The sequence below is a fragment of the Hemitrygon akajei genome, chromosome 20 (genome assembly GCF_048418815.1).
Source record: "Hemitrygon akajei chromosome 20, sHemAka1.3, whole genome shotgun sequence".
Classification (NCBI taxonomy): domain Eukaryota; kingdom Metazoa; phylum Chordata; class Chondrichthyes; order Myliobatiformes; family Dasyatidae; genus Hemitrygon; species Hemitrygon akajei.
The window spans coordinates 35,967,581-35,994,529 of record NC_133143.1 but is presented as its reverse complement, the minus strand read 5'-3'; the positions used below and the strand labels follow the sequence as shown (position 1 = coordinate 35,994,529).

At 41.4% G+C, this 26,949-nt stretch overlaps 1 protein-coding gene across 5 annotated transcripts in view; it reads right to left on the bottom strand.

The window, feature by feature from the left end:
• Positions 1-26,949, bottom strand: part of plekhg4b (pleckstrin homology domain containing, family G (with RhoGef domain) member 4B) — a 300,679-nt gene that overhangs the window by 80,792 nt on the left and 192,938 nt on the right. For all 5 annotated transcript variants that reach the window (XM_073024173.1, XM_073024175.1, XM_073024170.1 and 2 more), the window contains one exon: positions 6,938-7,135. In XM_073024173.1, the coding sequence (XP_072880274.1) occupies positions 6,938-7,135 (198 nt within the window). The remainder of the gene's footprint in view (positions 1-6,937; positions 7,136-26,949) is intronic.

Genomic DNA, 26,949 nt, shown 5'->3' with positions numbered 1-26,949 from the left:
TTTCGGCTGCAGGTGTCCCACGTTGTAATATGAGATATTTACACAGAAAGATATTACACGTGAGGATTTTTTAACTTTTAATTAAATCCATATGGTAACAAACAAATATATATTGCAAATGCTTTTTTTCGAACCGTGCCTGTAATACGGCTACTTTTAAATATACATACGTATCGGTAACACAAATTACGTTGCATATACTTTTTTACTGAACAGCACGAACAACATTCCAATATCTCCTAGCGACTGGTAAAAATATATATACTGCAGCCTACCAGGAAAAGTTATTGATCGCCTTTAACTTAAAAGCAGCATTTTCGCTCGGGTCTGATGTGCTCGGGTCTAATGTGCTCGGGTCTGATGTGCTCGGGTCTGATGAGCTCGCGTAACGCGATCGGGTCTGATGTGCTCGGGTCTAATGTGCTCGGGTCTGATGAGCTCGCGTAACGCGATCGGGTCTGATGTGCTCGGGTCTGATGTGCTCGGGTCTAATGTGCTCGGGTCTAATGTGCTCGGGTCTAATGTGCTCGGGTCTGATGTGCTCGGGTCTGATGTGCTCGGGTCTAATGTGCTCGGGTCTGATGTGCTCGGGTCTGATGAGCTCGCGTAACGCGATCGGGTCTAATCGGGTCTAATGTGCTCGGGTCTGATGAGCTCGCGTAACGCGATCGGGTCTAATGTGCTCGGGTCTGATGTGCTCGGGTCTGATGAGCTCGCGTAATGCCCCCACCTTCCCGTTTCCCACAAGACGCAGCGAAACCGGGTGTGACGTCATAGCATCCCGGGATGTAGTACAGAAAACAAATATAGTTAAAACACTTCTAACTTTAACTAACAAATGAATTACTAAGCGAAAATATTATAAACTAAGTAACTGCCATAAAGGCAGCACAATGCTTTTCTTCGAGTGTTTTCCATGTTGATGAGGGTGAGTACAAATGACTGATTTACAATAATTTAATTGTGAAAGTGCGCTTGATTTATCGTACAATTTCATTGGACCTCTGTGAACTACTCATCAATTTTATTGGTCTACTGTTATGAGGCAAAATGTTTACGAGGCGGCATGAAAAAAAAACATGTATTAGCCGCTCTGGATTAAAGGCCGCAGAGTTCAAAGCTGTTCAAAATGTGGGAAAAAAGTAGCGGCTTATAATCCGGAATCTACGGTAATTATGTTTTGTAATTGCAGAAACTAATTGAAAGAAAAACAGTAGTCAGGATTCTTGTCTACTTACAAATACAAGAAAATCTACAGGGTAGGCAGCATCTATGGGAAAGTATTAACAGTTGACGTTTCAAGCTGAGACCATTCATCAGGATTATCAGCCCAAAATGTCAACAGTTTACTCTTTTCCATAGATGCTGCCTGGCTTGCTGAGTTCCTCCAGAATTTTGTGTGTGTTACTTGTCAACTTAGTTTTTTTTAAAGTGAGGCATAATGGCATAATGCCATGTTCCATTCACGTACTTCTTACATATAAGCTGTAATGATTTATGTAAACAAAGAATGCTTAATCAAACTATATATTTACAATATTACTCGAATTTTATTGAAATATTGAACACACCACACTAGTTCAATTTAAATGTGATCCTTTTGTTTGAAGTTTTGGGATGGGATTGAAGAGACTTTGGCCATTGAGGAGTTACTGCTGAGGGTGGTGGGGAGATAAGTGTTTTCCACAGTCTGGCAAGGAGACAAAAGAAAGGAGGCTTTCTGATAAGTTATCCACCATTCACTTTCAAAGTGATTTGGATAATGGTCTTCACCTAGTACCTCCTGAGAAGAAAGCAGCAGTCAATACAATTCAAACGGTCACTCTACCTGGGTGTTAATCACAATTACTCAATCAGCCTGTTCTACATATTTACATCATTTGATCATGTTAAATCAGTCCTAGGAGCTGGATTATTTGCTTAATCCTATGGAAAAGCAATCCTCCTCAAAAATGTTAGTATTTTTTCAGCCGAAAATCAGGTTTGGGATTTGTATGGGCTGTACTGAGTTGTAGTGAAAAGGCAATAGTTCTGAGGGACCAGCGAATCTCCTTTTGTTCACTCTTAAAGATGTTTCCCAGCCACATCACCTTGAGTACCAAACAGTCTAAACATGACCTTAATCCAGACAAGTGCGAGGTCTTGCACTTCTGTAGGACCACAGCATTGTGTCTGCACTCCCTGGATCTTTTCTCAAGCTTTGAGAGTGGTTTTAATTATTGTTCCTTTACTTTTGGCATGTAATGGATTTTACTCAACTTTTTAAACAAGTATACATTTATGATTCTTACACAGCGAACAGTTAGTGCACTGAGGACAAAGGGATCTGAGAATACAGGTACATAATTCATTGAAAGCGGTGTCACAGGTAGATAGGGTTGCAAAGAAAGCTTTTGGCACATTGGCCTTCATAATCAATGGATTGAGTACAGGAGATGCAGTGTTATGTTGAAGGTGTGTAAGACATTAGTGAGACCTAATTTAACGTATTGTGTTCAGTTTTGGTCACCTGCCTACAGGAAAGATGTAATCAAGGTCGAAAGAGTACAGAGAAAATTTACAAGGATGTTGCCAGGTCTGAAGGACCTAAGTTATAAGGAAAGGTTGAATATGTTAGGATTGTGTTCTTTAGAACATGGAAGATTGAGAGAGATTTGATGAAGGTATACAATATTACGAGGGATATAGGTGAGAAGGCCAAGAGGACCATGAGGGGGATCGTCTTCACTCAGAGGGTTGTGAGAGTGCAGAGTGTGGTAAATGCAAGGTCAATTTCAAAGTTTAACAGAAGTTTGGATAGGGACATGGATAATAGGGATACTGAGGGCTATGGTCCCGGTGCAGGTCAATGGGAGTAGGCAGCTTAAATGGCTTTGGCATGGTCAAGACCCTGTTACTGTGTTGTACTTCTATCATTTGTATGTAATGACAGGCAGTAAGTGACACCAGTATGGGCATTACACAAACTAATGCTCATCTCAAACACACTAGCAGCAAACAAGTTCCAATGATCAGAAATCTCAGAGAAGTAAAGAGCAATTTTATATGCCACATTCATCAAAACATTGAAACATAATTAAAATGTGTCATTTGCTTCAATGACCAATACAGTCTGAGTAGATGCTGGGGGCAGCACGCCAGTATTGCCGTGCTTGCAGTGCCAATATAGCATGCCCACAACTTACAACCCCTAACCTGTACATCTTTAGAATGTGGGAGGAAACTGGAGCACCCAGAGGTCGTGGGAAACGCATTCAAGCTCCTTACGAACAGTGGCAGGAATCGAACCCTGAACCAATAAAGGATTGGATCACCGATCACTGGGTTTTGGCATGGGGCATGGATGCGGACACATTGCCCATTGTTCCAACACAGACTCAGAATGTAGGAACAGGCAAACGTCAAGGCTTGCATTTGCCCAGTAGAAATCAGCCTTGTGGGCACAGCGACCTTTCCTCCAGTGGCACCACAACCACTGGTCCTGGACTACCCGCGATGACGAGAGGGGCAGAGAAAAGGTAAGTGAGCACCACAGGGGAGGGAGATTTAGACTTCAATCAGGACCCCGATCACTATCAGCGACAATGGAACAGAAAGGATAAGGAATTAACTGGCTGGGAGCATATCACAGGAGCCCAAAGGAGATGGTCAGAAAAGGGTGAATTAAACTCTCAGAGGCAAACTACCTACAAGAAATATCAGCCATCTAATTCCCTGACACAGACCAAATAAGGCAGTTTCTCTTCCCTCAGCACGCCTTGCTAGTCCTGTTTGGGATGATGGACTATGCACTTCAGGGGCACACCCCTGAGCAAATGGTTTTCAAATGATTGATGATCATCCATACATTGAGTGGAACTTGATCGATGGCACAGTCCCAGATGTTCTTGTATGCAAGTGCATCGTACACGCAAACCAGAATGATAAATGCAGTCATTTTTTAATTTTAAATGTGCCCTGTTTTTAGTCATAGTGTCACACAACCACAAAAACAATCCCTTCAGAGCCAGCCCTGCCCTGCAATCCCTGTACTAATCCCATTTACCCAGGTTATTTCTGACTCACCTTCAATGTCCGAGTCACATTTCACCATCTACATCCAATCACCCTGTGACCGACCAATGTCGTGCATTTCTCACTTAGAGCCCCCTTTGCTCTGTCCATCCCAGCCCCTGGGTCACCCTGCACAATCTGCTAGGCTTCACCCTCTTTCTCTTTACAAAGTACCCTTATTACAAATACAATACATTTTACATGACTACAAATATACATACACAAGACAGTGACTAACAGAGTTACTAGATGAACTAAATTAAACTAAAATGTTCCCATCTCTCTCAAGGATGGCACTCAGCCCCAGTGTCCAATGGTCCCAAAATGCCTCAATGGTACTCGTGTTCACTCTCAACAGTTACCCAGGCACAGACATACCCCCTAAACATTGCCAGGTCGTTCACCTGGGCAGAACCCTCTGCCAGCCACTTCCAGATAGCTGTTTTACCCAACCCCAAGAACCCCTTCACTCTCAAAGGTCAACCTGAGATTCACCCCACAATATGTTTTCCAGGTCCATTTCATTTCCAGCCTGCCCCCTCCCTCTCAGATCTGCCTAAGCTCCACTCTGCTTCATAGTGCCTAATATATTTGCGATCATACTGCTGTCTCTGCGGTCCTCCCTGCCGCCCACTAACCCTGTGCCGTACACGTGGTTCACTCTGTCTTCTCAACCCATTCAAGATTCGCCTAACTTGGTGTGTGGGCTCATCGCCCCGCACCTCTTTACAGTTTGTGTCCATTTCCAATCAACCGGTGGGTGATTAATGCTGTGTGCTCCTTGGTTAGTAGCCCCTTCTCTCTGTGCACCCTACATGGTCTGCAAGGTCATCACCCATTTAGGCCTGCTGGAGTCACATCCTGCCCTCTCCCATTCCCATTAACACCACCCTTAATATCCCCTACAGCCCATTTGTCCTCTCCCTTTCACTTATGTTTCATCACCAAAATCCTGAGCCTTTGAAACATTTTTTTCCCCTGTCTCCACAGGTGGTGACTGAAATCTGAGCTTACTTTTGTTTTACTTCAGAGCCTCCACCCCGTATCTCACTATCATTCGCTGAGCAGCATACAACCTATGACACGTGTCCAAGGTGTCACACGCAAAAATCTTGCCAGCACATGACATGTAATGCCAACCCTCAATTCTTTAAACTGCTCCCACAATAAAAAGAGACGACGCGATGCTTATCTTTACTGCTGAATGAAGCAGCAAATGATTTTTACAACCCAGGAGTGGTAAGATGTTTTCACAGGATACGTCTCATTCTGGCTTAGTGCCAGCCAGATGGTTTTGAGAACACATAATGTTGGATGATACTTTCTGAAATCCTCACACACCTGGTGTACACATCAGTATTCAGCTCGTAAATGGTTTTAATAACAATATTATATAGAAATGTTACTTATCAATTGCCTTTTCAAAAGATTAATATTAATAATTTTTGAACAGATTTTCTAAAATCTTTATATTTTTCAGTCTGCCCCATTATACATTTATTAACAGTAATACAATGAATACATGTGAACAAACAACAGGGCTCATCCTTTTTGATTAAAAAATGTCCAAAACATCTTCACTATTTCATTGTGACATTTTCACACTAATGATCTTCTTCTTCATCAGCTAGAAAACAACTTGAAAAGAAATCCTGTTGCTTTACAATTTTCAGTCCTCAGCAAACAATCTCACCTTTACTTATTGAGACAACTACAAAACCTTAGCTGCAGAATTTAGTCAGAAGTCCTCACTATCACACCCATCCAATTTGTTTCTTTGTAGCTAGTAAGTGTAGAAAGCAGACAATAAGGAAGAAAAGGAAGGTGATGTGTTGCAGTTACTGAACACTTGCTACAACCCTGGTCATCCCAAAACACTCAGCAAATGAAAATATTTTTTAGGGTATACATGTTGTAATATAGGAAATACAGTTACTTTGAACAAAGCAGGATTTCACTGACTAGTGCCTTAAGAATGCATAATGAATTTAAGTGACAGAGGAGGGATTAGTACTGGTCAAACACCCGGAGAACTCTAAAGCTCTTTTTAGAATCAGAATCAGGTTTATTATCACCAGCATGTGATGTGAAATTTGTTAACTTAGCAGCAGCAGTTTAATGCAATACATCATCCAGCAGAGAGAAAAAAATAAGAAATAAAATAATAATAACAATAATAATAATAATAATAATAAATAAACAAGTAAGTCAATTACATATATTGAGTAGATTACCAAAAAAAAATGTGGAAAAATAGAAATACTGTATATTTTTTAAAAAGTGAGGTAGTGTCCAAAGATTCAATGTCCATTTAGGAATGGGATGGCAGAGGGGAAGAAGCTATTCCTGAATCGCTGAGTGTGTTTATGTGCAACTGAAAGGTCTGATGTTGCTTTAATATAAAGCCTCATTTGAAAGATTCTCTCTTTCTGGTTGAGTGCAGGAAAGTATTAGTTGAGATATTCTGAACTCAAATCAGGATTCAAATCTATAATCTTCCAACTAGGAGGTGAGAAAGGTACAGACTGAACAAAACCAGAAATCATGCTAACTTCCATCTTTTATGTTGCATTTTTGTGAAAACTTCACAAGACATCGCCTCTGTTCAGCAAATCCCATCATCATATTCTTTCAGCATATATAATCCTCAGGATTTCTTCTAAGAGCAACATAACTATTTGCTTGTATTCTGAAGACTGTGCAAAATCAAAGACCTGTTTAAGTATTACTTCTCACCATCACACATGGCTGGCTGTATTTAACAAGACTCAGCTTGCTAAATCCACTTTATTCTGGCCAGACCGAGACTTTTTACTGTATTATCTCTGTTCCTTAAGCCAGTGGCAATAAATGCCCTTGATTCCTATGGTGACTGTCTACTTACACATGTGTCCCGCTGAATGCACTGAAGGATTCGCTTCGCCGGCACCAGGAAATCGATCAGACAGCGGAGTCCGTCCCCTCGGTATGACTTCTCCACTACGTGGAAGAGTTGCCACAGGACAGTGGCCGCAGTGACTTCGAATGGCGGGTATAGAGCTGAAAGTGTGTTCTGTATGTAGGCGTCAAGGGATTCCGAGTCCTACAGAAGGTATAAACAGAAGCAAGTGTTCATTCCACCTGCATTTCCAAAAGGGCTTTGAAAGTAAAAAAACCATTTACAAAATATTTTAACTTTTGTAAAGATATAAAATGAAGGAGCTGTAAGCCATAAACTAACCAAAGCAACTTGCAGGCAATAAGATATTTTGAAAGTTGTGATGTGAAAAAAAAAGAGCAGTTAATTTGCATGGAGACAGTTTCCAAAGACAATAACATCCTCATAAGGTTGGTTAAAGGATAAATATTTAACTCACACAACAGGGAGAAATCCTAAATCATTAAAAGTAGTCTAACAGAAGTGAGAATCAAATAAACTACTTATGCTGGGAATCTAAAACAAAAACAGAAAAAGATGGAAATTCTCAACAGGACAGGCAGCATCTATGGAAAGAGAAGCAGAGTCAATATTTCAAGTCAGACAGGTTTTGTCAATACTTCAGCTTTCTGGTACAGGGTTTCCAACATGAAACCTTGACACCGTTTCTCTTCCCACCAGCGCGGCCTGACCGGAGGAGTATTTCCAACAGTTTCTGTTTTTGTTTTATGTCTCTTCTATTACAAACTGTGAAGCAAAGTTGTACTGAAAAAGAAACTGAGCATCCAGCAGTAATCATGTTTTCTTTCCTCTGGGAGCAACAGAGATCTTTAAAATTATGCAGACCTTTCAAAGATAAAAAATAAAGCAATATCTATTTGTGGGGCCAGAACAAAACTGTGTTTCAAAGCCTTAGCTAATAAAGTCTAACAGGAACTGGAGAATGGTGTCCAGAACAGGAATGGAGAATATCGTTTAACTCACTGGAACTAAGGATCCCAAAGATTTGTTGAAGTCAGCAGTATTGATGCATGCAAGAGGAAGGCAGATAAATCATTAAGGAAAGGGGGATGAGTTTCTACTGGTGGATTAGGCTATGCTAAATTAGGAAGTGAGATTTTTGAAATACACAGACAAATTGGATCAAAAAGGCCTCTGTGCCTTAATTCTATAAACTTCCATATAAGTCAGTAAGTGACGAGAATGCACAGTCCTAAGCATTGCTTTCAGTCGCAAGTTTCATTCTATTGCAACAAGTGGAAATTTTCTCTACAATTCCTTATGGGCATGCATAATAAGTGACTGTTAGACCCTTGGCAAGGCATGAGTGAGTCTGTGCCAAGACAATGCTATCCAGTGGCATGAAAAATATTCCTGAGGCCTGGCATCGTCCTTCCTGATAAAATCTGGTGGGAAAGGCATGACACTTGTAACAGGAAAGCAAGCAGTTGAATTCATAATCACAAAACAATGGAATTCATATTGTGAAGAAAAGAAGCGTTCTTATTTAATATATTTGTTGCATGAACAAACTAAAGATTCCTTTCTCTATCAATAAATGATCGAGGGATCTTTCGACTGAATGTGCTTGCTGCGAGATTATTTCATATTTCCCCCCTTCCCACATTGCACATCCCGTATCACACAACTCCATTCATAAATTAGATGTTTATACTTAGCTATGGGGATGACTTAAGGTTGTCAAGCTCCCACTACCTATAAAGTGCTCCAAATGGCGTGTGTCTCTAACAGTCTCTGACAACCAAGTCCAACTCTTGGCCTACACGTATGGCTTGGCTACTAGGCCCAGTGAATCTGATCCTACTGACAAGAGAAGGGTCAAAGGTGGACAAATGGTGCCTCAAATCCACTTGCTTCGGACAGGTGGGGCTCGTCAGCCTTGGACGGCAGCCTGCCTAGGAGAAGGAAAATTCTGATTTTAAACCTCCGCTGCATGCGGCCATACCAACCCATGGGAAAGGCTTCTGGAGTAAACCCCAAGGAAGAAATCCGGAGATGGGGTCCCTCAGGCAGTTTGATGTTGTTTACAACTTCACTCTGGCAATCTCCGCGACGACACTGGTGCCAAGCTGTATCGGCGCTTGCCCTTCCCCTGGACTCCATCAGTGACGTGGAGAGGGGGAACAGCTGGCTCTTCAAATCTTCCTGCCCAGGCTTGCACCCTGGAGAGGACACGGTCCACCAGAGGTGCAAACCCGTGATCCCCCGGGATCAACAGCTGCCTACCATTGGGATGATTAATATACTAATTCGTGCAGTGCCCTGTTCTGTTATGGTGGCACTGTGATCTGACTCTGATTTTAAGGCTCACTGTTTATTTCCTGTTACACTTTACACCCAAACTGGAAAGCAATGGATTCAAGTGCCATACAGGGAACATCAGCAGAAGATCAGAGTCAGGTTTAATATCACCAGTACTGCATGTGTCGTGAAATTTGTTAAATTTTTTGGCAGCAGTCTAATGAAATACATGATAAATAAATATAGAGGGAAAAAACTGAATTACAGTAAGTATATTTGTCTATTAAATAGTCAAGTTAAAAATTAGTGCAAAGAAGCAGGAATAAAAAGATTGTGAGGTAGTGTTCGTGGGTTCAATATAGATTTAGAAATCGGATGGCAGAGGGGAAGAAACTGTTTCTGAATCGCTGAGCGTGTGCCTTCAGGCTTTAGTACCTCCTACCTGACAATAACGATGAGAACAAGGCATGTCCTGGGTGATGGGGGTCCTCAATGACAGACACTGCCTTCCTAAGGCACCGCTCCTTGAAGATGTCTTGGATACTACAGAGGCTGGTGCCCGTGATGGAGCCGGCTGATCTTACAAGTTTCTGCAACTTAATTCGATCTTGTTCAGTAGGCCTCCATACCAAATGGAGATGCAGCCAGTCAGAATGCTCTCCATGGTATCTTTGTAGAAGTTTTGAGTGTTATAATTTGCAAAGCAAATAAACTCAGAATAAAATATAGCCGCTGCCTTGCCTTTTTTATAGCTGCATCAATATTTTTGCATCCAGGTTTGGTCCTCGGAGATACTGACACCTAGGAACTTAAAAGTTCACACTCTCTCCACCTGATCCCTCTATAAGGATTGGTTTGTGTCCTTCATCTTATACTTTCTGAAGTCCACAATCGTCTCTTTGGTCTTGCTGGCATTGAGTACAAGGCTGTTGATGCACTAACTGGTATATCTCATTCCTGTTCACCCTTTCGTCGCCATCTGAAATTCTGCCAACAATGGTTGTATCATCTGGGCTATGCCTAGCCGCATAGTCATGGGTGTAGAGAGAGTAGAGCAATGGGCTAAGGACATCTCCCTGTGGTGAACCAGTGTTGATTGTCAGTGAAGTAGAGAAGTTACTTCCAATCCACGCAGATTGTGGTCTGCTGTTTAGGATCCAGTTACTGAGGGAGGTATAGAGGTCTAGGTTTTGTAGCTTTTTGATCAGGACTGTGGGAATGATGGTATTAAATGCTAAACATAGTCGATAAACAGCATCCTGACATACATATTTGCATTGTCCAGGTGATCCAAGGATGAATGGAGAGCCACTGAGATCATATCTGCTGTAGACCTATTATGGTGATAGGCAAAATGCAGTGTGGGTTCAGGTCCTTCCTGACACAAGTGTTGGTTCTAGCCATGACCAACCTTTCAAAGCATTTCATCACCATAGAAATGAGAGCTATTGGACAATAGATGTTAAGACAGCTCACGCTGCTCTTCTTGGGTACTTGTATAATTGTTGTCCTTTTGAAGGAGGTGGGAACCTCCGACTGTAGCAGTGAGAGATTGAAAATATCTTTGAATGCTCCCAGCAGTTGGTTGGCACGGGTTTTCAGAGCCTTACCAGGTACTTCATTGGGCTCTGCCGCCTTTGCAAAGGTTCACCCTCTTGAAAGCAGGACACAGAAGCGTGGATAAAAACTGTATAGGAACTGCCCTGCATCAAACTCTGGACACACTAGAAATCTGAAATAAAAGAGAATGCTGGAAATACTCAACGTGTGGGATCCCATTGGAGATGGCAGAAGTTACAGAGAAACTTGTTGTAACACATGATTATTGGAGTTACTGTCTCCTCCCTGTCAGTTTGAACCAGTCTGGCCATTCTCCTCTGACCTCTCTCATTAACGAGGCATTTTTCCCCACAGAACCGCCACTCACTGGATTTTTTTTTGTTTTTCACACCATTCTCTGTAAAGTCTTTAGATCATTGTGCATGAAAATCCCAGGAGATCATCAGTCTCTGAGATACTCAGATCATCCCGTCTAGCACTAACAATCATTCCACGATCAAAGCCACTTAGATCATATTACTTCTCCATTCTAGTGTCTGGCCTGAATAACAACTGAACCTCTTGACCATGTCTGCATGCTTTTATGCACTGAGTTGCAGCCATTTGATTGACTGATTAGAAATTTGCATTAGCAAGCAGATTAGGTGTACCTAATATAGTGGCCACTGAGTGTATGCTCTCTTCGAGTCGCATCTGTACTCCTATACAAAGCAAATGTCACTTTTGCCCCCATTTTCCACCCCATGAGCTTCCACATACAGAATCATCCTTGGTATTTTCCTCAGTGTGAATCCACCAGCAGACACATCCCCCTTCGAGCATTCACCCTCTAACTTACTGGTTTAGTGCATCTCCACTGACACCAACCCTCCTTACACTTACAGCTTTCAAGTGGGCAAAATCACCTGCTTTTTCACCTCTTCCCTCCCCACCACCTAAAGGTTTCACACATTTGGACCAGAGAAACAGCCTTTTTTGCTTCAGTGACCCAGGTTCAGTCCCAACCCGTAGCACTGTTTCTGTGGAGATAGCACGTTCTCCATGTGATCATGCAGGCTTCCCCCCAGGTACTCTGGTTTCACCCTGTAAACAAAAGATGCACAACCTGGCAGGTTAATAGGCCTCCATAAATTATCGCTAATGTGGAGGTTATTTGCAGAGTCTGGTGAGGGGAGGGAATAAATGAAATCAGTGCAGGACTACTGTAACTCGATAGTCAGTGTGGATTCAGTGGGCGAAACCATATTACTATGGCTTTGCAGAGCATGTCCATTCAGTCCCTATGGGCAACTCTTGAGCTTTCAGTGCATTTACTCCTCTTCTCCATCCCACTCCCTCTTTAACCTCCTTGACCTGTGACACTGTTCCTATATTCAGAGTTCCCACCGCTTTCTGTGAGGAGTTTGTACATCCTCCTCCTGAAGGCGTAGGTTTCCTCCAGGTGCTCCAGTTTCCTCCCAAAGTCCAAAGACCTATCGGGTGGGTTAATTTGTCATTGTATATTGTCCTGTGATCGGGCTTAGGGTTCAGTCGGGGGTTGCTGGTCAGCACAGCTCGAAGGGCTGGAAAGCCCTGTCCAGTGCTGTATCTCAATAAATAAAAACATCAATGTAAGCTTAAGGAATAACATCTCAACTTTTGCATAGGCACACTACAGGCCAGTTCTAATAAAACATCACCCACTTGTATTATTAACTCTGTATTCTCTCTGCAGACATGGGCTGAATATTGTGTATTTCCAGCATTCTCATTTATTTCAGATTCCAGCAGCTGCATTCTTGTACCTTCCAATCATTATTTTCTTCGTGATCTTCACTAAGTTCCAAGTATTGACCAACAGGGCATTCAGGAATGAACTTGCCGGGAATACCCATAACTTGAACGGCAGACACCTGACCTCACAAGTCCATTTGTTATATGTACTACATCGCTCTTCATGCCCTTTGTGGAATAGTAGATAAAGAAAACTTTCAGCCCCTGACGCGCGACGTCATGGGTTAATCAGAACTCAGATTACACTTCCACCAGCAATCACGACACCATATACAGCGAAAACAAACTGCTCTGCCCAGCAACCCACCTATTTAACATTAGCCTGATCACAGGACAATTTACAATGGCCGGTGAAGCTACTACATGGGACGTCATTGGACTGTGGGAGGAAACCCACACTGAACGTGCAAACCCCTTAGAGGCAGCATCGGAATTGAACTGCAAACTCCAACGCGCTGAGCTGTAATAGTGCCGTGCTAACCGCTATGCTACTGGTGCCCACAACCATGAGCGTTTATTGTGTAGATACAGCGTAGGACAGGGCATTCTGGTTCAACAAGCTGCACCAGCCACCTATTTAACAGTAGCCTATAACAGGACAACTTACAATGCACCGTTGTGTGGCATGGAACCACAAGACCTTACAGATAACAGCAAAACGCACTGGCTTCTCCCTCTCCCTTACTTGTGACATTTACCAGGAGCATTGCAAACGAAGGGCCTGAGGCATTGCTGAGGATCTCTCTCACCCATCCCACAATCTCCTTGACCAACTACCATCTGGAAGGAGGTACAGAAACATCAGGACTAAGACTGCCAGACAGCTTCTTCCCTCAGACTAATGAATACCCTGCCACTGGTGCTGTGCACTACATTCATTTTGAATTAGATTATTAACTTATTTATGGTAATATTTTGCTTTATGTACTGTGTGTGGTATATGTTTTGTTGTTGCACTGTTGTCCAGAGGGATGATCTACACACACACACACACACACACACACACACACACACACACGCGCACACACAGAGTCAGGTGACGATAAAATTGGACTTGTGTAACACTCTGTAAGGTTTCACTGCTAATGTAATGGTTTCCCTGTAGTAGCAATGTTTGGGTTATGACAAGAGATAATGGGGCCTTTGGAATATATGTTCACCAATGAGGGGCATGCTGTTCTTTCTTGTGGGTCTGGGAGCAGGGATTTTGTGGTCTTTTTTTGGTGAGAGATGAAGAGAGAAGACACGAATGGAGAGATTTGGTAGACTGCCGGATGGATTGGACTAGGAGCGAGGGTTCAAAGGTCGGCGACGATCTAAGGTAGATGGGAAACGACTGGACGAAATGGTGAGCTCCAACGTGCACATTAGACAGTTTCATTAAAATGGACCCTTTTTTCCTTTTTCTTTTCTTTACTAACCCTATAGTCCGATCACGATTTATAAAGTTCAATCATTTAATTACATATGGTGTACTGTCTGATGTTTTGGGGTTCGGATTTGTAACTGGGCAACACATCACGCAGCATCTGCACAAACGAGATTTCCCAGTTTGGCAGGGCCAGAGGCTCTCTTCCGCTAGACAAAACACGTGCTGGCTGAACGTAAGGATTAAACTTGGATAACCAAATAACCTACAAAGCCGTACATCTTTGGAATGTGGGAGGAAACCAGAGCACCCGGAGGAAACCCCCACACAATCATGGGGAAGATGTAAAAACTCCTTACAGATAGTAGCAGGAATGAAACTCTGAGCTCCAGAATGCCTCGAGCTGTAATAGCGACCCTCTTAACCGCTACCCCGCCACTTCATGTACTAATTTGGCTCTTGGCCTATATAGATCAATCAGAGAGTTTTTGCAGCTGGCTCAACATTCTAACTTTAGAAAATTTAAACAGTTATGACAACACATTGAAATATTTTCAAAGAAACTCATAGGTACCCAAACTCATTCCATCATTTTCCACTCCCATCTGATTACACCCACGTTTCCTTTCAAGGACTCAAATCTGAGAAACAGGGCACACAACATAGAAACTCAATGAGTGCTTGTCAATACTACTGCAGTACAAAAGTCATCTACTGCCACTATCACCCTTTCACCCTAACCCTAACCCTTTCACCCTAACCTTCTATTCCTTTCTCCCTCATGTATTTGTCAATCTCCCCTTCATCCAAGAGACCCAATCAACAATATCTCATTACATGTTCAATAAACCTCCTTAACTTGCAAATCTATCTCAACTCCAGGAAATGTGTTTATCTAACATTGCAAAGGACATTATTGAACCCTGACTAATTGCATACTGCAGTATTTCCATATTTCCACCAGCATCTTATTGTTCTAATTAACTCTTATCTACCCTCAATGATGAATTATAGTGACATGTCAGTCCAGATATTATTACCACTAATGCTCTGAAGGGAAATACATTCTCTTGCAAATACCACTAACGTTACATACTTCTCTTCTTAACTTCTATTTGGCTAGACAGGAGAAGTATCAATGCCAGTCTGTGAGAAAGGAAAGGCTTGTTATGAGATGGTGCTTTTGCTAACCTCAAAATATCAGATTCAATAAAGAGTGCTCCACTTGCATATTCCGATGAACCACGAAGGCACAAGCAGCCTCGTGGTGTTTCTCAAAGTAGGGGATTCATAGGGAGTCCTAAACAGCAGCTGCAAAATATTGTATCCGATGGCCATCTACCTCATCATCTAAAGGCGATGGCTATTTATGAAAGAGTTTGCTACGTTTCTAGACAAGTGATGGGATGAAAGTTTTGTTAGTAATGAAAGCAACACGGAGATTGGAGGAGGCCGCCCAGACACGTCGACCTGCTCCACCCTGAATAAAATCATGGCCTATAATGCACTTCATGGAAATTCATACAGTTTTTCTCCACACATTTCAGTAGCCCCATCTAAATGAAATCTCTTTGTGGTCTCAACGACCAAATGAAACCTGTTGCCCTAAGCCTTCGAGTCGGGAATTTACAGATTTCCTTCACCATTTGTATTACATCCTTTTGCTTATTTTATTTATATGCCTTTCTTGACTTTCACAGCATGTCTACCTTGAAGTTTTAGATAACACACACTTTTTGTTACCTATTTTCAATTAGCCTCATTAACCTAATCTGTGGTTCCTTTCTACCTTGTGTGTCACCTAGCTTCCTTTAAATCAGGAGCTCTCAACCTTGTTATGCCATGGACCACTACTATTAACCGGGGAGATGTGGGGCCCCTGATGGAGAACCCCTGCTTTATCCACATGCTCTCTTTAACCACTTTTTCTGATAACAATTTGAAGATTCTTTTATCTTGCCAAAAATAAATCCCTTACACAATTCCACCCTTGACCATAGAACATTAAAGCCCGGTATAGGCCCATGATATCATGGCAATATTTTAACCTCAACTAAGATCAATCTAACCCTTCTTTCCTACACAGCCCACCATTTTCCTAATATCCATGTGCCTACCTAAGAGTTCCCTCGATGTCCCTAATATATCTGCCTCTACTACCGCCACTTGCAGCACCTTCCAAGCACCCACTGCTCTCTATGTAAAAACCTTACCTGTGACATCACACCACCCACTCCCCAAAGATATGTCTCTTCCTATCAGCCATTTCTACCTTGGGGAGAAAAGTCTCTGACTGTCTACTCGATCCATGCCTCTTTTCATCTTGTACACCTCTATCAAGTCACCTTTCATCCTCCTTTGTTCCAAAGAGTAAAGCCCTGATTCACTGGAATTATCCTCGTAAGGCATGGCTTCTAATTCAGGCCACATCCTAGTAAATCTCTTCAATCCAAGTTTACACAGCACATACTCAAACCTTTCAGGTCTTGTCTCATTGTGGTGAATCTTTGTTGTACCTTCCCCAAGCACAATATGGGCGGCAGTGTGCTGAAACATCAGTGCTGCTGCCTCACGGATCCAAGGACCCAGTTTCAATCCTGACATCCATTGCAGACTGTAAGCAGTTTGCATATTCTCCCTGTGACCTCCTTAGCTTTCTTTGGCTATTCTGCTTTCATCTCACAAGATATGCTGGAATATTAATGGGTTATCATAAATTACCCATTAATGCAAGTATATTACAAATAAAAAACAAAGAGGAATTGATCAGCACCTGAGAGAGTGCAAGTTGCAGGGCTACAGGTAAATATGGTTCTAAATAGGAAGACACTATAAAAGAGAGAGCACTTCCTCTCTGTTGCAGTCTAGCCCATCATGTTAAATGCAAACATTTTAATTAAACTTTTGTATTTGCCACCCATGTACATATGTTGCTGTTAACGGTACAATTAAAGTCTCCTGACTATCAACTATATTTTACAGTAAAATCAGACTTTAAAACTTCCATTTAAAAGTTATTTTCCTGTACAGGGAATAAACATTGCCCAGATTTCAGGCTTTGCTCTGCATTAGTGACCAGATTTTCACAGCCCAGACAGAGAAAACAACTATTGTTTGATTTGTACAAAACCAAATGGGATGAATAGCTTTCATACAGAATATGTCAAAGTGCAGGCCCTGAAAGATCCATAGCATAGTAAATTGTAAACATGCTCTGTAGGTATAGATAATTTTGGATCTATGAAAAAAAATTCATCAACTAAATGCATACACAAGATTGGCCTGTGATCATATCATAAAGGCTATAGAGTTGAGAGTAAAAAGAATTGTGGAAATAAGCAAAAGGAACATTTGCAATACCTGCAGATTTTTAAGTCTGGTTTGTAAAACCAAAAGCTCTTTAAAACAGCTTCATCCACATGGTTCCAAGAGTTCCTCACTATTAGTGGTGTTTTCTCATCGTGTGCAAGTGTCTTGAAGACTAATTGCCAATGACTGGTATCTAAAATTAATCATTAATTTTATTATCATGCAGCCACCAGAATAATGAAAGACAATCAAGATGGCCTTAATATTTCACCATCTGACAGAGTCTATGTTCCTCTTTAAATGGGTTTGTCGGATTAGTTAAATTTCCTTGTGGTTTGTCAGTTCACATTTATCTGCTTTGTTCAATATGAAATATGGACAAGGACAAAATGGCCAACTTTTATTATGGCACATAATAATCTCCACACTTAACAGATCATTTATGCTCCACTAAACAGTTAAACAAAGCAGTTGAGTTTAAATTAAAATACCTGTCTGTATTTAACAAGAGTCCACCTGGTGTGGTCAGAAACAGACACCTTCAGCTTTTGTGAAGGCACCAGGGGAAATAGATTTCCAACTGATCGCAGGCTTTTAATGTCAGCTGTTACCTGAATCTGTCCAGACATGACATTGACACACTCGGCTAAACCTTCCTTTGATCTGAATTCTGCAAACTAGACGAATTGTTCAACATGAATGCTCCAGGCTAGTCAATGTGCCGAGGTGGAGATTCTCTTATTCACTCCCCCTGTAGCTTGATACTCAATTTCCACCCACAGCAGAAACAAAATACATTTAAGCATACAGAAAGAAAGAACCAACCCATTACCAAATTTTAACAAAGATGCTTTAATCATGTACATTAGCAGGTATGAATGCTTTCTTTGCTACAGCAACCTGTATAATCTACAGCAGAAACCTTGAAGCAAAACAAAATTTACTCAATGGAAGATGAATCGAAGGATTCTGCTTAGATACTTGTGTAACTTTAACCTCTTTTTAGTGCACCACAGAATAACAGCCAGGTTAATACATCTTCCAAAGCATTAGTTAATAAAATAATGCAGGTGATTGTCCTGGTTGCTTTTCTTGGATCCCAAGACCCTGTTGGACATTGTTAATGTGGAATGCTGTGAGACACAGATATGAGAATGCTGTGAGACTAATATGTAGGCGAACAATGGAAGAACTTTGTGGCCTTAAGCTGCGGTGTCGCCTATTGTGGCTGCTCGGAGGGAAGGAGTTGGAATTGGTGCTCTCTGTTGGAGTGCTGGAGGCAGTGTGGCACAGCGTACATGTTGCAGTCGGTGCTGCCCAACACCTACCCACCACCCAAGTTTACACAGGGGAAAACTTGATGTATTGTGCTCGATTGCATACTGCTGCATCAACATGGACTCAGAGATCTCGACTATATATTTTTTGTGTTACTGTATTTTACTTATGCGCCCTATGTCTGCCTTGTGCTGTGTATGACCGTTGGTACTGTGTTTTGCACCTTGACCCTGTTTCATTTCACTGTATTCATGGGTATTCATAGATGGTTCAATGACAATTAAACTTGAACTTGAGTAACTAAAACACTGTTCGCCAGCCAGTTATTGTCATCAAGCCTCTAGTAAGATGACATCTGAATTAAGATTTTTCATATATAAAGTTACTGTTGGTTATTTTATCTTTTCCTGAGAGTCAGGTCAGTAAGGACATAAGTTTTCAGCCTCGAGACAATCAAAAAGAATCACTGCATCTGTGTTGTTCTTTGATCAGCAATCCTTGCTGTACATTTATGTGGTGATTTAATAATTATTTATCCTTTAGGTCATAGGACGTAGGACCAGAATTAGGTCAATCAGCCCATTGAGTCTGCTCCACAGTTCCACCATGGCTGATTTATTACCCTTCCCAACCCCATTCTCCTGCCTTCCCTCCATAACCTACAAGACATGAGAAGTGTTGGCTTATCCATCTTTGTTGTCACCAACGCCAACTGAATCAAGAGGATCTTCTATTTAACAACAATAATTCTCTTGGAATATGCACTGTACAAAATCGCCAGGAGATGTGAGTCCAACTGTAAGAGTATGCCAGCGCTGCAACCAACCAGCTGCTACACACTTTAGTGATCAAAAATAACTGCTCCGCTTGATGCTTCATTTTGAGGATAGTTTGGGATAGTTGTGAGCTGTGGGCTACCTTGAGCAAGTGGTCTTACCGGGATGTGTGATGAAGCACTGGCGTTTACACTGATTAAAGACCAGAAGGAGGCAAGTACAGGCTACCAACACAATGACCCAAGTCTGTAGGTGGGGGCAACATAACTGCCTTTAACAGCAGCATAATTGTGACTGTACTATCCAGGTTTGGTACCTGCACCTTACGTCTATCACACACTACATTGCCCACAGAAGAAATTTGAACGGCAGAGAACATGAAAAGCAAAGTCAAAATATGAATCTTTGCAGGTGGAGTAAATCCCTGTCTGCTGCAAGACCAGTTTCAGGGTGGGCTGAGCACAACACAGCTGCAGGTAGTGCTTTTCTGATCGTGTTTAATAAACTGATCAGCATCACTGTTACTTTGGGTAATCTGAGAGCAACCAAAGCCAGCAGATCTAGGTTGTGGTAGAAGTTTTGTACACTTCCTTCAAGGACAAGTCAAGAGGGACTACCGTTCACAGAAATTGTCTTTATTATTAAAACAATAATATTCTTTTTAAAACACAGGTGTATTTTCACCAATTTAGTGAAGTCAGCTGTTTGCTGACTGACTTTGTTTAAGCTATGCATCAAACAAAAGATGTGTGACGGATTTCCAGTTGATAGGAGCAATGCCTAACAACCTGACTGTCACAATCAATCGCAACTGACAAAGTCATGATTCTGAATGCACCTTGTAAATATAAAAACATTGGTAAATGTTAGAAAAACATCCCAATTTTAAAATTTGAATTGATCTATTTAAAGTCCCCATTCTTCAGTTTGCTGCAAATTAACTTAATTAGGATCACCAGGTTAACATTAACATTGATTTAATTTATTCAGGGACTCCAACTTGCTAACCTGATTTAAGCTAATTGTTTCAGGCTCACCAAATTTGTATAAGCCTTTGTTTTATTTATTCCAGGTTAACGCAAGCTGATTACACTGACTTAAATCAATATATTTAGAGATATCAGGTTGATATAAACCCTAGGCTTAAACTATTAAGTCTCCTTAGAATTTTTTTTGTTGAAGCAATGAGAAAACTATGAAGTGTCTCAATGTGGGAACCTCCAAGACTTACTCCCTCTTAGCATGGTCCATGGGATCTCCACTCAGTGGGTATGTCTTCCTGCATTGAGATACTATCAAGCAGGAGCTTATACTCAGTTTTCCTTCCCTATTTAATAGTGCAGAGTTGTTATTCCACAACAATAAATATCTACTAGAAACCAAAGCACCATGAGAATACAGATACTGCATAGGTTTCAATGGATTACAAAATAATATCACCTCCATCTCAAGATTAGTAAGGATTGTCAATCTCAATGGCCTGGTTGGAGATGTCCACATCTTGTAATTGAATAGATGAGACATGGCCTCCTCAACAATGCAAGACAATCAGAGATTTGATCATGGTAAGGTGTCCTCATGAGGTTCAGGGAGATTTAAACAGGAAAAACCAGGAGGACAAGTGCCATTGTACTCACTCAGGTGTAAAAAAATGAAGAATTAGTCCAGTTGCAGAGTTTGACACCACTAAATGAATTGGTTAGATAGCTTATGAGAAACATTTTTTTATTAAATCTCTGAACTCAACTCAAAGCAACATAGCTACTAGAACAGATTATCAATACTTTGGTTTTATACGTAGGCTTTAAGAATTTTTTTTAAATAAGAAGGATGAAACTTCATTAATTTAAGAACTAAATCTTAAAGAGCTGTAGTCACTGCCATCAATAGAGCAACAAATGAAACACCATAATTGGCCAGATTTGGAGGAATGGAGAGAATTGTAGGGAACAAGAAAGTTATAGAATAATGAGAGGCAAGACATTGGAAGGATTTGAACAAGATATCATAATAGTTATATAGAGAGGGACCAGAGAACATGGCTGAACAAGGCTCAGTGCACTTAGCAGAAGGGAAGATAGTTTTGGAAAAATACGAATTAAGAAATTGGAGCAAGAGGACATTTGGCCTATTGAACCTATGTCTGCCTTTCAACCAGATCATTGTTGATTCTTGTTTATTTCAACTCTGTACCTTCTATTCCTATTGTAACCCAGGTTAATTAAATCCAAAATCGTAATGTTAGAAAGTTCTACCTGTGGAGGGGTGAAAATGAGGTTTACCAATTTAAAAATAGAATTTGGAAAAAAAAATGCTATACAAAGGCAGAGAATTGAAGGAGAGAATTGCAGCAATGATTAGAATCTGAAGACATGAACCATTAAGAGTGGAATTAGGAGTAAGTATCTTTACCGTACTAACTTGAAAACCTCAGGGTGAAACCCCTGGAGGAGAGACAATAGTGATAAAAGATTTAGTGAAGCTATGGCTATAGCACGCAGCAGCTTTAACCAGACAATATCGGCAGAGACGAGTGTCCAAAATCCCCACCATGTAGTCAGGAATTAGTTCTGTAAAATCATACCAAGGGATTTGGTCAAGTTTTTGTACAAGCTTGTGAACTAACTTTTTGTGGATGATAAACTATCTCATTCCAATGAACCAAGAAACAAGATGGTGAGTCACCCAAGAGGAAGAACCAGTGCGGGAATAGAATGTGTAATGACGCAGAGAATTTAATATGGCTGGATGTTTAAGTTTATTATCATTCGAAGAATCCAAATTTGATTCACAGCAAGAACTGAATATTTTTGCAAAGACTTTGATAAGTTACTGAATGAGATTTACTTTGTTTAAGAGTTGTGATGTAGGAGAATTGTCATGAAAAGAGTTAAACTGTATATATAATTCCTGAATTTTGAATTTAAACTTGTAAATGTACTGTCTGGAACTGAAACTGAAGTTAACTATAATACTTGAGAATGGGAATTATATTTGGTTTTCTAACTACCGTAAATGTCGGATTATAAGCCGCTACTTTTCCCCCACATTTTGAACAGCTTTGAACACTGTGGCCTTTACTACGGTACGGCTAATGCATGATTTTTTTTCATGCCGCCAAAAACATTTTGCCTAGTAACAGTAGACCAATAAAATTGATGAGTAGTTCACAGAGGTCCAATGAAATTGTACGATAAATCAAGCGCACTTTCACAATTAAATTATTGTAAATCAGTCATTTGTACTCACCCTCATCAACATGGAAAACACTCGAAGAAAAGCATTGTGCTGCCTTTATGGCAGTTATTTAGTTTATAATATTTTCGCTTAGTAATTCATTTGTTAGTATTTTCTAGTTAAAGTTAGAAGTACTACATCCCGGGATACTATGACGTCACATCCGGTTTCGCCGCGTCTTGTGGGAATGCCGGTTTGCGATAAATGGGAAGGTAGGGGCATTAGGCCAGCGCGAAACACTGCTTTTAAGTTAAAGGCGATCAATAACTTTTCCTGGTAGGCTGCAGTATATATTTTTTTACCAGTCGTTAGGAGATATTGGAATGTATACGCAACATAATTTGTGTGTTACCGATATGTATGTATATTTAAAAGTAGCCGTGTTACAGGCACGGTTCGAAAAAAAGCATTTGCAATATGTATTTGTTTATGTTACCATATGGATTTAATTAAAAGTTAAAAAATCCTCACGTGTAATATCTTTCTGTGTAAATATCTCATATTACAACGTGGGACACCTGCGGCCTAAAATCCGGTGCGGCTTGTACAAGTACAAAATTGATTTTCTTTCTAAAATTAGAGCCAGCGGCTTTTAATCAGGTGCGCTCTGTAGTGCGAAATCTACGGTAACTAGGGGTAAGTGAAAAGGAAAACTTAATCTGTAAACTTTTAAATAGAGAATAACACTAGATCTATTTAGTTAGAGAAATTGGAGTAACAAAAGTTATTCTAATGAATATCACTAATTGTAACTAAACAGGAATTTGGCTTTTGTTGATATCTAAGATTTGGAACCTAAACAGAATGTTTGAATTTTGAATTATTCTTGCTCGTGTAAATATTTTGTACATATTGTTCTTTTCTTATAAACAAAACCCTATTCCCAGAACTGTGCGGTTTCTATTCACTGCCTCCTTCCACTACGAGAATCTTCTAATGGCCTACTAATACCAAGCGTAGTTTGATTTTCTCAATAAGTGAGCTGACTAGTCACATGCAAAAAGACCGGTGTTACTCAGGTGTTACACTATATTACTTGATTTCTTTGCTATGTAGAAGTCTATTTTTATTTGTAATATTTCAAATCCAGGATATAGAATTCCTATGATTCACTAACGTCACCAGAGTGAAGAAATATTTCAGTCTTGAATGGACTATACGGTGAGACTGTGAGTCCTGATTTTAGATACAGTAGACAAGAGGATTGTCTAGCCCCAGAACAATTTTGTATATTTTAATGAGATTAACTCTCACTGTTCCATGGGAGTGTGAGCTTGGCCAAGTCAATTGCTCATTGTATGATAGAAACACCATCATAGGAATTAATCTGGTAAATCTTTGCTGCTGTCCCTCTTTGACAGGTACATCCTTTTTATATAAGAAGACTGAAATTAAGCACAATACTCCAGGCAGACGTTCTACAAAAGGCTCCAGTTTGATTTGGCCTTCCAGTTTTAAGGCAGAAATTCCAGCTGCAGGTAAGGTACTCAATAAATTCTTAGTTGTCAACACAGACATGAAAATATAAACTGAAGACAGATTTTCTTAGAAGCTGTAGAAATACACAGCCTGGAAACAGTCCCATTAGCTCATCAAGTCCTCATTGACCACAAAACCTCAATTACACTAAATCCTCTTCTTCCAGTAACAAAGTGTTAGTGGGAACAGAAAGAAAACTGGTAGATCCTCCACGTCTCCATTACTCAACTAAATCAAACACCAAATGCTTTGCATCCCAATAAAATTCCATGAGTTGTTCCTGTGTTTGTTGAGAAATATACACGTTTGTAGTTTCCTACTGCCTGCTGTTATGAATGTACCACAGCTCTGAGGGGCCGAAGGGTGCGGGGTAGCCCCCTCCTTTGTGAGAATCGCAAGATCACTATTGAGTCCATTCAGGAGACCCAGGAAATGAGAGAAAGACATGCAGAAGCCACAAGGCGTTGGAATGTGCCTTGGCCTCCGAGAGGCGGACCCATTGATGCCAGCTATTGTCTCTTGGAGACGGACTTGTGTATTGCATCCTGGACGATGCAATCAAAGCCCCAGGCAATGAACCGAGGAGGAGGTTGGTGGAGGGATTGCATCATCCCCAACATGATTGACACCTGAGACCCTGTGAGTCAGGATAAAAAGAGGGTCTGTGGGAACAGCCCCTCAGACGCACCAGAAGAAACGCTAGCGATCCCGTAATAGCGAAAGCCGGTGGAAGGCCACATGCATCCGCTTCCATTTGCCCGGAATCAGAGACCTTTGCCACGGACAAACGGTTTTTAGCTAACAACGGGGAACTCAACTCTCAACGACTCTCGAAGGATTGACATCATAAACAGAATGGGCAAGTTTTAACCCGTCTCTCTGTCTCCAACAATTGCCACACAGGGTCCCCAACGGCGGCAGCCTGTATGAACTGAACGAACTGTATATTTCCATCGGACAATTCATTATCCCCTAGAGAACGATACAGCTCATTTCTTATAGATTATTATCATACCCGCACTTTTAGATTTAGTATTGACGACGTATATTATCTGTGTGTTTGCATTGATATTATTTTTGTGTATTTCTATCAATAAATAATGTTAAAAATAGTACCATCAGACTTCAATGGACCTCTCTATCTTTGCTGGTAAGTGACCCAGTTACGGGGTACGTAACAATTGGGGTTCTCGTCTCGAGATTTGATATCAAATTGGAGGGCCAGTGAATCGGGCTTGTAAGTCCAAACTTGGATCTGGTTACGCAGGTAGCCAGACGGGAAACCAGCAAAGATGGACGTGGGTGAATTTATAGAAAACCCGACTCTGTAGGCGCTAGAGGCGGCCACCAAATCAGACTTGATAAATTTGGCGAAGGGGTTAAACCTCGTAGAGGTGAGGTTGTCAATGAAAAAGCAGGAGGTGCGAAGGGCCATAACTCAGTATTATATTGGGAAGAATGTGTTTGCAGCTGAGGTATTGGAAAATATCCCTGAAAAGGTACCAGCTAGTGGGACGGCTCAGTTAGAGTTGGAGAAATTAAGGTTGGAACATGCAATTAAGTTAAAGCAGCTGGAAGCAGCTGAGAAGGAGAAAGAAAGAGCCGAGAGAGAGAGAGAGAGAGAGAGAGAGAGAGAGAAAGAGAGGGAAAGAGCTGAGAAGGAGAGAGAGAGGGCCAAGAGAGAAAGGGAGCATGCGCTCCAGCTAAAGGAGTTAGAGGTGAAACGGGAGCAGGAAAGAGCTGAGAAACAAAGAGAGCACGAAATTCAGTTAAAACAGCTGGAAGCAGCTGAAAAAGAGAAGGAAAGGGCCGAGAAGGAGAGGGAGGCAGAGAAACAGAGGAAACGTGACTTGGAGATGGAGAAGTTAAGGCAAGAGCAACGAGTTCAGGGGTCAGACTGAGAGGAGCGGTTTAATGTTAGTCGGGAGTTGAGGTTAGTACCTCCGTTCGAGGAGACGGATGTTGATAGTTATTTCTTGCTTTTTGAAAAGGTGGCAGTGTATCAGAAGTGGCCAGAGATCAGTGGGTGGCGTTGTTACAAAGTGTGTTAAAAGGGAAGGCACAGCTGGCATATACGGCGTTGTCCATGGAGGAGGAAGAGGAGGAGAGTCATGACAAAGTAAAGGCGGCCATTCTCCGGAGTTATGAGCTAGTACCTGAAGCGTATACACAAAAGTTCAGAAATTTAAAGAAAGGGTGGAATCAGACGTATACCGAGTTTGCATATGAGACGGGTGTGCTCTTGGACCGTTGGTGCACCGCAGAAATAGTGGACGAGGATTATTGGCGTCTCAGGGAGTTAATTCTGATTGAGGAATTTAAAGGTTGTGTTTCAGAGGATATCCGGATGTATTTGAATGAGAAGCCGAATAAATCCATCTCAGAATTTGCTAGATTCGCAGATGAATATGCCCTAACCCACAAGACAAAGTTTTCCTCGAATAAAAGTTCCCAGAGAGACCGTGGGAACAATCGAGAAAGCCCGCCAGCTGAGGCAGAGGTCCCGCTGGGAGCTAGTGGTAAGATTGAGGGGGAGAGGCAAGACGGCCAGAGATTTCTGGGCTTGACCTGTTTTAATTGTGGAAAGGGGGGGACATATTGCATCTAGGTGCTTTGCTCCGAGGAAAGAGACAGGAAAAGGGAAAGCAGCAGTCCCTATCGGATGTGCCGTGGTAATCAGTAAATCGACAAGAGAGCCCCGAGTAGACAGAGTACGAGAAGGGTCTGAGACTTGTATGTCAAACGGAACCGTGTCTGTGAGAAAGGGAGGCACCCCAGTTCCAGTACGGATCTGGAGAGACACGGGGGCGGAACTATCATTGATCAGCAGTAAGGTACTAGATTTTGGTCGCAAGATGGGAATGGTAGCTGTGAAAGGAATAGGAAAAGGGACAGAAATGGTGCCCTTGCATAAGATCATTATTAATTGTGAGCTA